General features: G+C 34.3%; 2 protein-coding genes across 2 annotated transcripts in view; one reads left to right on the forward strand and one right to left on the reverse strand.

The window, feature by feature from the left end:
* Nucleotides 1-13,488, forward strand: part of FBXL13 (F-box and leucine rich repeat protein 13) — a 265,142-nt gene that overhangs the window by 113,670 nt on the left and 137,984 nt on the right. Inside the window, exons 6-7 of the mRNA XM_074195296.1 lie at nucleotides 2,365-2,417; nucleotides 7,749-7,849. Of these exons, the coding sequence (XP_074051397.1) occupies nucleotides 2,365-2,417; nucleotides 7,749-7,849 (154 nt within the window). The remainder of the gene's footprint in view (nucleotides 1-2,364; nucleotides 2,418-7,748; nucleotides 7,850-13,488) is intronic.
* The window catches only part of LRRC17 (leucine rich repeat containing 17), a 49,325-nt gene that overhangs the window by 32,136 nt on the left and 3,701 nt on the right, over nucleotides 1-13,488 (reverse strand). The window lies entirely within an intron of this gene.

Raw genomic sequence — 13,488 nt, forward strand, 5'->3', positions numbered from 1 at the left:
CTCTCTCTCTTCCCTGACTCTCTTGGTGACCTCATCAGTTCCAATAGGTTTAATGATCATCTCTGTGGTAATGACAACCAGATCTATGTATCTGGTCTCTCCCCTAAGCTTTAATCCTGTATCATCACTAATTGCCTACTAGACACTTCACACTGGTTATCCTGGAGACATCACAAACTTAACATTTCTAATATTTTCCCTCAAACCCATTCCTTTTTCAAACTTCTTTACTTCAAAGTTCCCGCCATTCTTCCAATTTCCCAGGTTTGGAACCTTGGCATTATTCTTGAGTCCTCCCTCTCTCTCACCTGTACACTGTCTCTTGCTTTTCACTCCTCTCTACTCACACATATGACATTAATTCTGGCCTTTTTCATCTCTCTCCAGTGTTATTGTAGCAGCCTCCTAATTGGTCTTCCTGCCTCAAGAACCTCCCCATTTCAGTCTATTCTTTTCTTTGTGGCCAAAGGCATTTGGACATTACTCCTCCCATTTGCTGTCTTTCTGTTCCTCACACATACATTCGATTTCTGATTTATTTGCTGTTATACCATGTGTCCACCATGTTCCCTCTTCGTTTCTATGGCATGACAATCCTCTTTTCAAGATTCAGCTCGATTCACCTTCTCTGTGAAACCTTTCTGATATCTCCAATGGCTAGATCCTTTTCTCTAAAACTACTTTGTATTCATTTGCATCAATTCTCCTTGAAATTTATGCAGTATGAATCATAGCTATGTCTACATTTTATGTATATACTTTTGCATTTTCTAACTGTTTCCTTTATTACTGTATACGTTTCTTGCAAATAAAGGATTATTTTATTTAATTTATTTGTAACCCTAGCTTATAGCAAAGAACCTAGGTATCTTATAATACCAGACACTAATAAATACTGATTGATAAAGACAGTGTCTTTGAAATGTAATTTTAAAATTGAAAGGACAGTCTCACTATTCAGAATATTGCTCAAACCTGTAAAAATATTTTTCACCCAAATTCAGTTAATATGTATTGCTTTTGGAATCTATATTTTCCTTACGATGTGCTACTGATGACTTCCAAGAACAATATTTCTCTCAAAGGACTCTTACTAGTTTTTGTTTTTTAACATATTTCTGGTTTGTATCATTAATTAAGAAGGTAGTTTACTGTTTTTACAGTGGAAGAAATTATAGAAAGAAAGGATAGAATTATAATTAAGTAAATGCATGAAAGACATGTTATTTCATCAATGAAAGGAACTTCTGGTGTGGGAACTCCTTCCATCAATGAATGGAAGTACAACTAGAATTAGGCAAACCTTAGGAAGTTGCCTGAGGCACATATGATTTAAGATACTTGCCCTGACTATTGCAGTTAGCATGTATCAGAGATAGGATATGAACCTAAGTCCAGCCCTTTGTCTTCTTTGTTATGCCTCTTTGTGTTTTTATGCATTTATAATTAATAACATTATTTTTCTTATTGAGGCATGAGCAGCTGACCTGCTGCCTATGAGTTTGAGTAGCAGAAGTATATTTCTGCCTTGTGCTGGTCTACCTCAACTTGTTGCTCCATTGAGCATACCTGCTCACCCCGCATCAAAATCCTGCTCATTCTTTTAAGCTTAGTTTAAGCTTCAACTCCTTTATGATGTTTTCCTTGGTGGCCTTAGATGGAATTGATTTTATTTTCCCTTAATGTCTGTGGAAATGATTATCTCTGCCACTCATATGACATTTTTATAAAATGTAATATGTTTAAAGATTTTTTCTTTGAAAATAAGCATATTTTACCTTTCTGGGCAGATAGGAATCATGTCCTATACTTCTTTAAATTGTCCTTCCTCCCCACTAAACTTTGCTGTCCACCCTGCCTTGCCCATAATAGGCATTTCTAAATATTTCTTGAATAATAATGTCTGAAGATTTTGCCTGAAGTTTTTTTAAAATAATGATTTGTAATTTGCTCTTGAGTAACTTAAATAAACCGTTCTTTTGTGGTAAATGCAGTGTTTTGTGTCAATTTCCAATGTGTGTTGTGAAAATATAGGAGTTAGTTTTTATTGAAATGTTTTAAAGGTTCAATACTGTGATGTTTGCTTTTATTCTGAAATGAATAATTTCTTTCTTTCCATTTCCCCTTTTTATCTTCATAAAATTATAAGCTTGTCTGCATGTTATAATCTTAGACCAAGAAGAACCACTTCCTTGGAAAAGCAGGCATATACTTAGAATGATTTGTTTGCCAAAATTTCCTTTCTTGTTTTCTAAAGAATGTACAACATTTCCTTGAATCTTACCCTTATTCATACTCTTGAAAAAATAAGTTTAAATATGTGCAATAAATCTTATAACAACCTATTTTTTATGTTTTATTTAGATCAGTGTAAAAATTTGCATGAACTAAATGTCTCTGAATGTGAAGGGTTTAATGTGAGTATAATTTTTTTCCTATACAAGTATTTGGTTTGTATATACGTATTTTTATATATGTATGTATGTACACACATTTGTTTACAAATATGTGCCTATGAGGAGGAGAGAGAGAAAGAGAATATATATATTAGCATGTAGTAGCATTTACAATTTGTAGTACCATTGTATTTTTCAGAATACTACCAAAAGGATGTTATATGCCATATGTTTATTTTAAAGAATGGAGGTAATTCTGTGAGAGAAAGGCAAGTTGTTTAAAATTGGCAAGAAATTCTATCTTTATATTTACTGTAAATATGAACCCATAAGGAATGTGCCTATTGCTATCAACATTGGCAAATATGAGCCAAAGATTACATTAAAATGAACCATATTTTTAATCTTGGGTAACTCTCTAAGACTCCAAGTTGGAGGGAAGTTGCCAATTTGCATTAGTAGAAATATCCTCATTGTGTGTTCCTTATATTGAGGAAAGCATGTTAAATTATCTATCTATCTATCTATCTTTCTATCTGTCTGTCTGTCTGTCTGTCTATCAGCTATCTATCTAATCTAATTATCTATCTAATTATCTAGGTATGCATGTATTCATATACATACACACATGCAAAAACACAAAAACAAAAAGGGCAATGGACTAGACTCTTCATTTTCATGTCATTTATGTATGTTTTCTTGATCAAATTTGTTGTCAGTGAACTGCATAAGTCACAACACTCTCATTCATGGAATTCAGTCTTCCACTGATCAAAACCTCTCTGGTTCTACCTTAGTAGATGATCTTTTTGACTTGATGTGAATGAAGCAACTCCTCTCCTGGTGGCTAGATCTCTGGCAATGAGCCTCCCTGAACAGGGCAAGGCTGAGCCTTAGCCTCCTAACTTAATCAGGCCTGTCAATTTGTGAACCCCTCAGACTTTTACTTTGAAAAATCAATCACCTTTCTGCCAGAGAATCATCCTAATAAGACTTCATTGTAGGATACCAGTTATTAAAATTAGTATAATGAATAACCAATGCTGGTTCATTTGCCCTTGAGAAATATTTGGGGAGGTGATAATGAAGACAATTTTTAATACCCTAATTATATACCTATTCAATAAGAGTATTATTATTATATGATCTGAGAGTGTAATCTTAGTTTGAATTTTGAAAAAAGAGGTACTTTAGGAATTATTTCTTCAATTTATTTGTAAAATAAAGGTAAGACCTACTTATCCTTTTATAGGAATATATATGTATTTGTGTATGTATACATTTATATGATATATTTGGAGAAAAAGCAAACATACATATGAAGATATACCTGCTTATTTTACACATACAGATACACAAATGATATAATCACAGATTTCTCTTCCTCATCCACCACCCAACTTGTATTTCCCAATTGAGAATTCAATTTAATTTTTTTCTCAATATAATTTGCTTCCTGATGTTTGCCAGTTGTCAGTAGCAGTAATGCCACACCTTTTAATTGTTGGTAAGAGATGATGACAAAGCATTAAGATTTTTAATGAGCCATTTCTGCCAAAAGTAAACAAAAGGGTGAATGATCATCCATGTGACACATTGTCTCAGAGTCTACTGTGTACTATTCCAAGTGCTGTGGGAATATAAAAAGTAACTTGATTCAGTTCAATTCAATTCAACAAATTTATGTTAAGTAGACATGATATATAAGGCAATGGAGGCAGTGATGACTGGTCAGACCTCTTCAACTACTATCATTTTTTCAGAGATTTTTCTACTGAGAGAGACTGTTGCTCTTGAATCATACTCTTGGCTACTAGCTGAGCAGTTATGGTGGTCTCCAGTTTTCACAGTATCTGGCAACAATTTCCTCATATAATCTACCCCATCCTTCTCAATTTTGATGGTAAAAATGTTATTTTTAAGTGTGGAGAAAAATACAAATTAAATATAAATACAATGTGTGTACATATAATTTAAAAGTGCTTTTAGTTTTTCAAAGCCTCCCCTTTTCCTTCCCTATTGCCTACTAAGTTATTATCCTTGTGGATTTAAATTAGATGCTTGATTTGTCCTCATCAACATAGAGGAAATGCCTATGGATGGTCAGTGGACAATATTCTCAAGATTTGGAGTTGTGAGAGTCCTGGGTGGGTCATCATTACCAACCCCTCATTTCACAGATGAGGTAATGGAGTCCAAAGAAGTGTAGTGATTTGCTCAGGGTCCTACAAGCAATATGAACCCAATCAGCATTTGAGACTGGACATCTGACTACAAACCTAATCCCTCTGACTACAAACCTAATCCCTCTTTTCATTATGCTCCATTGTATTCCCATATATTTACTATGAAGTGATTAGGTTGCTCTTTATGTTGATATGGTCTCCTGAAGTGTAATCCATAATATTAAGAGACATTAACAACCACATGAAAAGTTAGGTCAGACAAGAGTTTCATCCTTTTTACTTGTATTGTTACTTCTTTACAAAATGAAAATATGCTTCTCCCATCAGAAAGACAGAAATTTTTCCTCCCTCATTCTACAGATGTTTTCTTCTGGCTACAGTCACTTCTGCCAAATTTCTTTTACTCATTGATTGATTCCTTCATTTAGAAAGTATTTATTTAACCTACTATGTGCTAGACCCTGTGGGAAATAGATATATAAGATTCAAGTTTCTTTTCTACTTTGTGTCTTATGGCTCAAGTGAATTTAAATATTCCTTAAATTTGCAAGTCTAGTGAAAAAGTCAAACTCAGTAACATCTGCATCAAATTTGGGAACATCAAAGTATTTACCAACTATAATTTCTAATAATATGTGGTACTGCTAATTTCAACCAGATTTTACTATTGTTCTCATTGGAAAAAGGCATTTTAAATGCAAGCTTGCATTTAGAGAATTATATTCATTCAACATGTTTCAATTTCTCACAGAAATTTGTCTAATGTTTTATGTTAAAAAATCCAAAGATCATCGTAGACAAATTTGCAAAGTGTTATAGGTCCTCAATTATTTATTTATTAATGTACTTATGTGCTTAAGTGCTTTGAAAATGATTCCTAGGTCACAAGGTATAGCTGATTTGACCTTGTTTTGATATCCGTTCTGTACATATAAGAACAGGCAGCTGACTTGCTTTTTAGTTTGACTTACCTCAGAGGGATGCCATTCTGTAGCAGGTCAAAAATTCCTATCTCCTATTCACTTTGAAAAGAGGCCACACTTTCTTCTTTTCTCTGTCTGTACCTGAAGAAGTATGTAAACTAATATTCCTGTCTTCCTTTTATGCTCTATTTGTTTGCCTTTCTAGTACCTTTCATTAAGTGTCAGTGCAATATAATGCATCCAATTGGCATAGCATTTAAAAAATACTTAATTTTCCATTCACTCCTCTCCTATCAAGAGCTTTCTAGCCTTTCCCTTTCCTTCCACAGTAATGACCCCATATTCTTTCTAGCTAATTCCACCTGTAACCAAAGATAGCAGTATTCAAATCCTTCACAAAGAGGGAATCTTGCAAATGTAGCAGAAGAAAGGACAGGGAGTTTTATAATTAAAATGATTATATCTCTAGTACATTAGCAATATTGCATCATTTCCTGAAAGCCTCAAAGATATGTTTCAGGTGGCATCCTTGTCCTCCTTCCTATCATCATGGAACTTTAGCTCAAGTCATTCTCAGGGCAAATCTATGTGGACAACCAGGGCACTGTCCAGTTCCATTGCCTTTGATACTTTGATCAGCCCCTTTCCCAGTACAGTATGTTCTTGTTCACCTGCCCTAGCTATAAGCCTTTTTATGACTCCAGGAAATACCTGGAACAGAATATTTATTATTGGGAATGATACTGAAAAATAAATATTCCCAAGTCTGGGAACTAGCCTAGGCCTCCTCTACTGGGTTGAGTATGACTATGCTACAGCAGGACTATGCTTACCACCTACTCCCCCTCTAAGATATATTTAAAATATTATAGTTAATGAGCTTGTCTTTCAAAGTATGGAACTTAAAATTTTGTCCAAGTTTTGTGATAGATCACAAACTTAAAATAAGCAACTAACCATTAATAAAGATAAAATAAGCAACTAACCATTAATAAAGCTAAAAATAAGCAACTAACCATTAATAAAGCTAAAATAAGTAACTAACATTAATAAAGCCTGACTGTTTATCATAGCTGTTGCATTGAGCTTGGAGTAAGGGAAAAATAGGTTCAAATCTGACTTCAGATACTTATAGTTGTGTGACCTTGGGGCAAATCACATAGCCTCTTTTTACCTTAATTTCTATAACTGTAAAATGAGGATAATAATAAGAGCACCTGCCTTCAGGACTGTTTTGAGGATCAAATGAGATAACATTTATGTATGAGGTGTTAAGTGCAGTGTCTGACCCAGAAAGGATGCTTAATAAACACTTTTTGCCTCCTATTTCCTTTTTGATAGTAATCCTATTTTTTGGAACTTTCTGTTTTTTTTTCAAATGTAGGCAGTTTTTATAACTTTTCAATTAAGGCAATTTGATATTTGACATCTAGGCATTTAACTTCTCATCCTAGAGCTGGTTTTTCAATAACTTAAATTTACAAGAGTATTGCAAAGGAATGGAATGGATCATTCCCAAAATCCACTCAAAACCAATTAGTACTGCTAAGAATTAGCCAACACAGTTGAAAACTGAATTTGCTATGTAATTATAATGTAGCATTGTGTAATGGAAAAAGAACTGAAGTTATGGTCAGGGCAAATCATAAGAAGAATCTCTGACCTTAGACAAATCACTTGACTTTTCTAAGGTTGGTAAAATGGAGATTTGATGTTTATTCCTTTTCCAGGAGTGTATGACTCTTTGTGACTCAATTTGGGGATTTTTTGGCAAAGATCCTGGTGTGGTTTACCATTTCTGAGATCATCTGTAAAAGATGAGATTTCCTAATTTCAGGTTTGGTGGTCTATGCACTGAACCACCTTATCAAAATGGGAATAATAAAATCTACAATAACTATCTCAGAGCAGTAAGGATTGAACAAGTTAATGCATTCAATGTGTTTTTATCAAGTTTGATGTGATTATATAATAATTATTTGGTTTTTTGCCAAGTCTATAAATATATGTTTTCTTAGGAACTATAGACTATGGATCATATTAGATTTTTTTTAGTTTTTTTGCAAGGCAAATGGGGTTAAGTGGCTTGCCCAAGGCCACACAGCAAGGTAATTATTAAGTGTCTGAGACTGGATTTGAACCCAGGTACTCCTGACTCCAAGGCTGGTGCTTTATCCACTACACCACCTAGCCGCCCTGATCATATTGGATTTTGATATTTGTTTTTGTTTGCTTCTCCTCAGGATGACATAATGAAAGGTGTATCAGAAGGCTGCACAGCTCTTACCCATCTGAATGTAGCTCATACCTTTATTACTAATAAAACACTAAGACTACTATCAAGGTAATTTTCCCCCTCCCTGAATTAGGTTACTAAGAACAGGTGACATTAAATTCATTAATGCATCCACTTTCATTTAAAAATAAGGGATTTATCCTGAATATTTTGAGAGAAAACAAAGCTTTATATTATAAGGCAGTCAGTCACCCCCTTTGACTTATTTGCATGTGGCATATTCATCAGTCTGGACTTCCTTCTTTTTACAAAATCTCAGTTCTCCCTACCTTTGTCCACTCTTCAGTCAATAGTGGTTGATCATTTCATGCATAATTATGGGTAAAGTTTTATGCCTGCATTTTCACCTAGGTTTGATAGAGAGAAACCACTAGCAATTGACAAAATTACCAATTTATAATATTCAGTTCTTCATTTGAATAACAAGTCTAGAAAGATTAATGAGAACTATGGGGAGAATTCGAATTAGAGATTAAAAGAGTACCTTGAATGTAAGATTACAGAATTTAAGAATGGACTTTTAAGAGACATGATATATCTATTTTTCTGGAAAACTTTAAGTCTAGCATATGAAACTATTTTTATATAAGTTTCGATATGGAACCTTGATGATATGCCTCTCCACTTTATTCCCAAGTCCAAAAAATGTCTATGAGAAAAAAATCTTAATTACAATCTTATTTTTTGATGGGCTGGGTGATAACTAGACACTATGAATTGCATTGTTCTAAATATTCCAAGGTAGAAATTTAGAGAGGAGAAAAGACAACTCTGCTTCTTAGATAGGAGAACAGGAAGGTATGATTTACCATCTGATGAAAGGGGGAGAAGAGGAAGGGAAGAATAGAATTTGGAACTCAAAACTAAAAAAAAAAGAATGTTAAAAAGTGTTTTTACATGTAATAGGGGAAATAAAATATTATTTTTAAAAAGATATGTTGAGGTGTGAAGAAAAGAAATGAGACATTTCACATCAGGCTTTTCAATCTCCTCAGTAAATAAGGAGACAGAATCATTGCCTTATAATCAGAGAAGGGATGAGTGAATTTGAGATCTTAAAGAAAGCAAGAAAGGTTTGAAACAGCTATTTTGGGGAAGCTGATATATACTTGCAATATTTTTCCATTTCTGAGGAGAGAGGTAAGACTTATAGTTCCTTAAATCAGTAGAAACAAAAATCAATTTTCTGAAACTTCATCCTCTCACTAAATTTAAAATAAGACATTAAGGATTCCTATGGGTTTTTCTGAGCAATTGACAAGTAGTCATTTATCTTTATGATGATGAAAAGACTTTCCAAAGAACTTAATTTGAGGATGAATTATGTTCCTGACTTAATTTTTATTGTGATCAGAAAAATCATTCTTTAATTTTTGGATACAATTTTATAGAAATAACTTCTCTGGGGTTTCTGAAGATGTGAAAAAATTTCAGAAAGGGTTTTATATGTGTGTTTAAAATATGGTATTTTTAAGATTTTACAGAAAGAATAATGGACGATGAGATGTAATATAGAAGAATGCCTGATTCCTATAGGAAAGCGTAATTTTTTATTAACCTTTATATTTAAAGAAATACTTTTTTCTCCTAGATGTTATTTGTTCCATAAGTTTTTAAAAATACATTTAATGAATCTTACATGAGAGTCAGTTGGCATAATGGATAGGGGAAAGTCAACCCAGGAGTCTGGGAGACCTAGTTCAACTCCCATTCTGCTACAAACTGGGTACATGACCCGGGATATCCTTCACTTCTTAGTGGCCCAGACAACTCTCTTAAGATTGTGAATTGCAGAGGTGAGGACCTGCATTGGAAGAGGGAGTTTACTTGTCTGTAAGTTAGTTCCTCATACCACAGGTCTGGTTCAAAAAGGGGGAAAAAAAAGTGAAGCAGTCATAAACAATAAATACATATCCAGGTCTTAATTTTTCAGGAGTAACGTAGTATCCTAGCCAATCTCTTCTCTTCTATTTTTTTGGACAAATTACAATTTGTCAATATTTCTTCCAGAAAACGATTGAGAAAAGAAAGCATAAAGGAAGCAAGTCAATTTAAATGTTCATTCCTAAATTTCATCTCAGTCCCTCCCTCAAGGCAAATTATGTAGATAATTTTCCTGGACTATTTAGAACAATAATAGGGTTTGATGTAAATGTTAAATCTCATTTAATCCATCTTTCAGTATTTAGTGGGAATTGTTACCTTTTCTTTTGCCTTTTAAATAACCTTTTTTCCTCTTGTTGGTCCTTAATAAATATTGTTGAATTGAACTGATGATCTTATCCTGTCCCACTGCTCCCACTATTACTTCTCTGTAGACTTCTCAGTTTATATCTTGTCTCTATCATCACCTAAGACATACATTTGCAGTTACCCACTAGACATTTCTACTTACACAATATCTAAAGCTGAATTCCCAAGAAACAGGCAAAAACTCTGCTCCTCCTCCTGATCCTTCTGCCACTTTGAATGGTGTTAGTGCTCAAAGTTTAGCAGTTGTCTTTTATTCCTCCCTTTGCCTTGAGCCTCACCATTAAATTCATTTCCATGCCCTGTTGATTCTATCCATGCAACATCCTTTTATCACATTTATCATATACTTTTCTTTTCCTTACCATCATGCTCTCAGTACCTTTCATGTAGATTTTGACAATAACCTTCTAACTGGTCTATCAACTTCCATTATACTTCATATATACTCCTGCCATATTAATTTTCCTAAAACGTAGTTCCAATCACAGCATACTTGTGTTCAGAAGCTTTCAATGACTCTTTAAGATGGCATTCAAGGCTATCCACAATCTGGCTATAATTCACTCTTCCACAATCCCTTATGCTCTGGTCAAACCAGGTCACTCATTATTCCCCAAACTTGCTTCATATTTTCCTAGTTAGGTGGCTTTGCTTATATTATGCCCTCCTACCCCAACCCTCAAATTCATGAAATACTACAGATTAATCTTTTAAGACTTGTGCTTTTCCTATGATGGTTACTCCTGTTTTTCATTAGCTTTAGGTGAGTTTTTCCATCCCAGAACCCTTAGGGCTCTTTGTCTGCTCCTCTTTGGTGGCACTTGTTATGTTCTACTTTGCATTAGATCTTGAATTCAGGTTTTTCTCTCCCTTCCTACACTGACACTCCTTAGCCCAAGCAGTCACATATTCTTCATCTCTGTGTCCCCTGATACATTGAGAAGAGGGTCATGTATAGGATCTGTATTAGCATTCTCATTGCCATACCAAAATTGTCTGTTGAATGTAGGTATTATGTTAAGTTAAAAAAATTCTTGCTTGGATAGATTTAATTAATATACAAAGGAAAATACAAAATCCTCTCTCTAAGTGAAGCTGCCTTTGACTTCTTATGAGTACCCTGAGGATATTGAAATAGTTATACTAATTAGACAACATGACCTAAATGCTGTGGCATAGAATTCAGCATACAGCTAAAAGTAAGTATAGTATAGTGACTAGAGCTGGCCATGTTCAAATTCTGCTTCTGGTACACATTAGTTGTGTGACCTTGGGAAGTCAACATATCTATCATTTCCCCAGATGATACTAAGATACTAAGTTGCAGAGAAGATAATGGAAACTTCTTCTATGGAAGTACAGGAATGATTTGAAAAAAAAATCCTACATTACAGCTTTCTTTAATTATAAACTTGTAAAATTCAAATGTATGAAAAGCTAAATGAACAAAAGAGGTGAATGAAGAATACTTATTCATATTAGATAAACATGAATTTTTTTTTTGAGATTTTTCAAGGCAATGGGGTTAAGTGGCTTGCCCAAGGCCACATGGCTAGGCAATTATTAAGTGTCTGAGGTCAGATTTGAACCCAGGTACTCCTGACTCCAAGGCCGGTGCTCTATTCACTGTGCCACCTAGCCACCCCACTGCGCCACCTAGCCACCCCGAAAAACAAGCTTTTACAAGAATATTCTCTATATAGTTCCTTTCAATAAAGCATTTCATAGAAAATTGGATTTCAGGAACTCTTCATAAAATCAAAGAACAGAGATTATTTAACTTGGCCCCCATGAATTTCCTTTTATAATATTTCATTAACTGGTAATTTATTATGATTGGTTTTCTTTATAATCCTACATGTATTTTATTTTGTGCATTTTAAAACAGTCTTCTGAGAAGGGATCGATAGCCTTCACCAGAGGGGACTGTAACACATATCCACTCAAGAAAGGCCAAAAAATGATGCCAGAAAGAGATAAATCTTTTTTACTTCCTACTTGTTCATGTTGAGACAATTCTGAGATAAAGATGATGTCTTAGGGGAAAAAAGAGTGAACATTGATTTCCTGCACACATGATAAAAAGTATACTACTTAGAGGCATACTCTTTTCCCTTTCTTTCTTTTCCTGTGTTTTCCTATTATTCTACAACGTACTTAATTATTTTGAGGAGAATTAAGCCCTCCTTTTCTCAGGGCTTCACATAGGAATATCATTACTAAGACTTTTTAATACAACATTTTGCTCCATTTCCCAAACACTTGTACTTGCTCAAGCTTTCTGGAATTACATTGATTCTAGGAAAATATTTATTTCCAATCTCCTTTCTTTGTTGTTCCACAATCCACTTCTTTAATCCCCTGCAACCTGATTTTAATGGTTCTCTTTAGTGCCACTATCTCCCCGTCTTCCTATTGGTATGACATTTTACCCACTTTACTAGAGTCACTTTCAATTATGTTTTGAATTCTGTGTCATAGGGCTTGGTAACACTTTTGTCTAATCAGTTTCCTTCATTGTCACTCATCTTACCCAAAATCAATGATTCCAGCTTATTCAGCAAACATTTGAGTTTCTGCTACATGTAAAATGTTATACTTAGTCGTCTTCTGCTCTCTTTGATGAATCATCCCCTCCTTTAGGAAACTGGCCTTTCCAGCTTTCTCTTTATTCTAACTTCTCCTGGTTCTCTTTCTCACCACGCCATCACATTCCCTGCTAACTCCCTTAACTATGAGCATCCGTGTCCTCAGGTCCCTTCTCTTGAGGCAGGCAGGTGGCACAATGACACATTTTCAGGAAGATCTGAGTTTGACTCCAGATTCAGGCACTTCTTGCAGGATTCTATGATCCTGTGCAAGTAGCTGGGCTTTTCTCAGCTTCAACTCCCTCATCCGTTTAATGAAGATAAAAAGAGCAACTCTCACACAGGGTTATAATGAGGATCAAATGAGATCAAATGTGTAAAATGTAAATTTCAAAGCATCATATAAATGGAAACTTGCATTATTATCCTTCATTTATTTCCTGAGTCCTTTCCCATCTTCTCAGTTAGAAACCATTACTTCTATGTGGATAACTTTATATAGAACTTCAGCTTCATATTTTTAGTTGTATTTATGACTTTTCCACTTGAATTCATAAAATCCAGTACTTAATTTGACACCTTCTACCTCTATGAAGTCTTTCTTTTCTCATTTTCCTTTCTCTTAACTGCACTAATATTCTCCACAATCATCTTGGCCAAAAACTGCTGAATGTTTTTTCTTTGTTTTGTGCATTTTGTCAATGACTGTCTTCTCAATCTACTTAGAAATGACTCTTGAATTTATCCATCTCTTAAATTTCACTACCAGAGTCCATTTCACTTCATACCTAATTTACTCTCTCTGATACCAAGTCCTCTCCCCTTAAATTCATCTTACTCACATCA

The sequence above is a fragment of the Macrotis lagotis genome, chromosome 7 (genome assembly GCF_037893015.1).
Source record: "Macrotis lagotis isolate mMagLag1 chromosome 7, bilby.v1.9.chrom.fasta, whole genome shotgun sequence".
Classification (NCBI taxonomy): domain Eukaryota; kingdom Metazoa; phylum Chordata; class Mammalia; order Peramelemorphia; family Peramelidae; genus Macrotis; species Macrotis lagotis.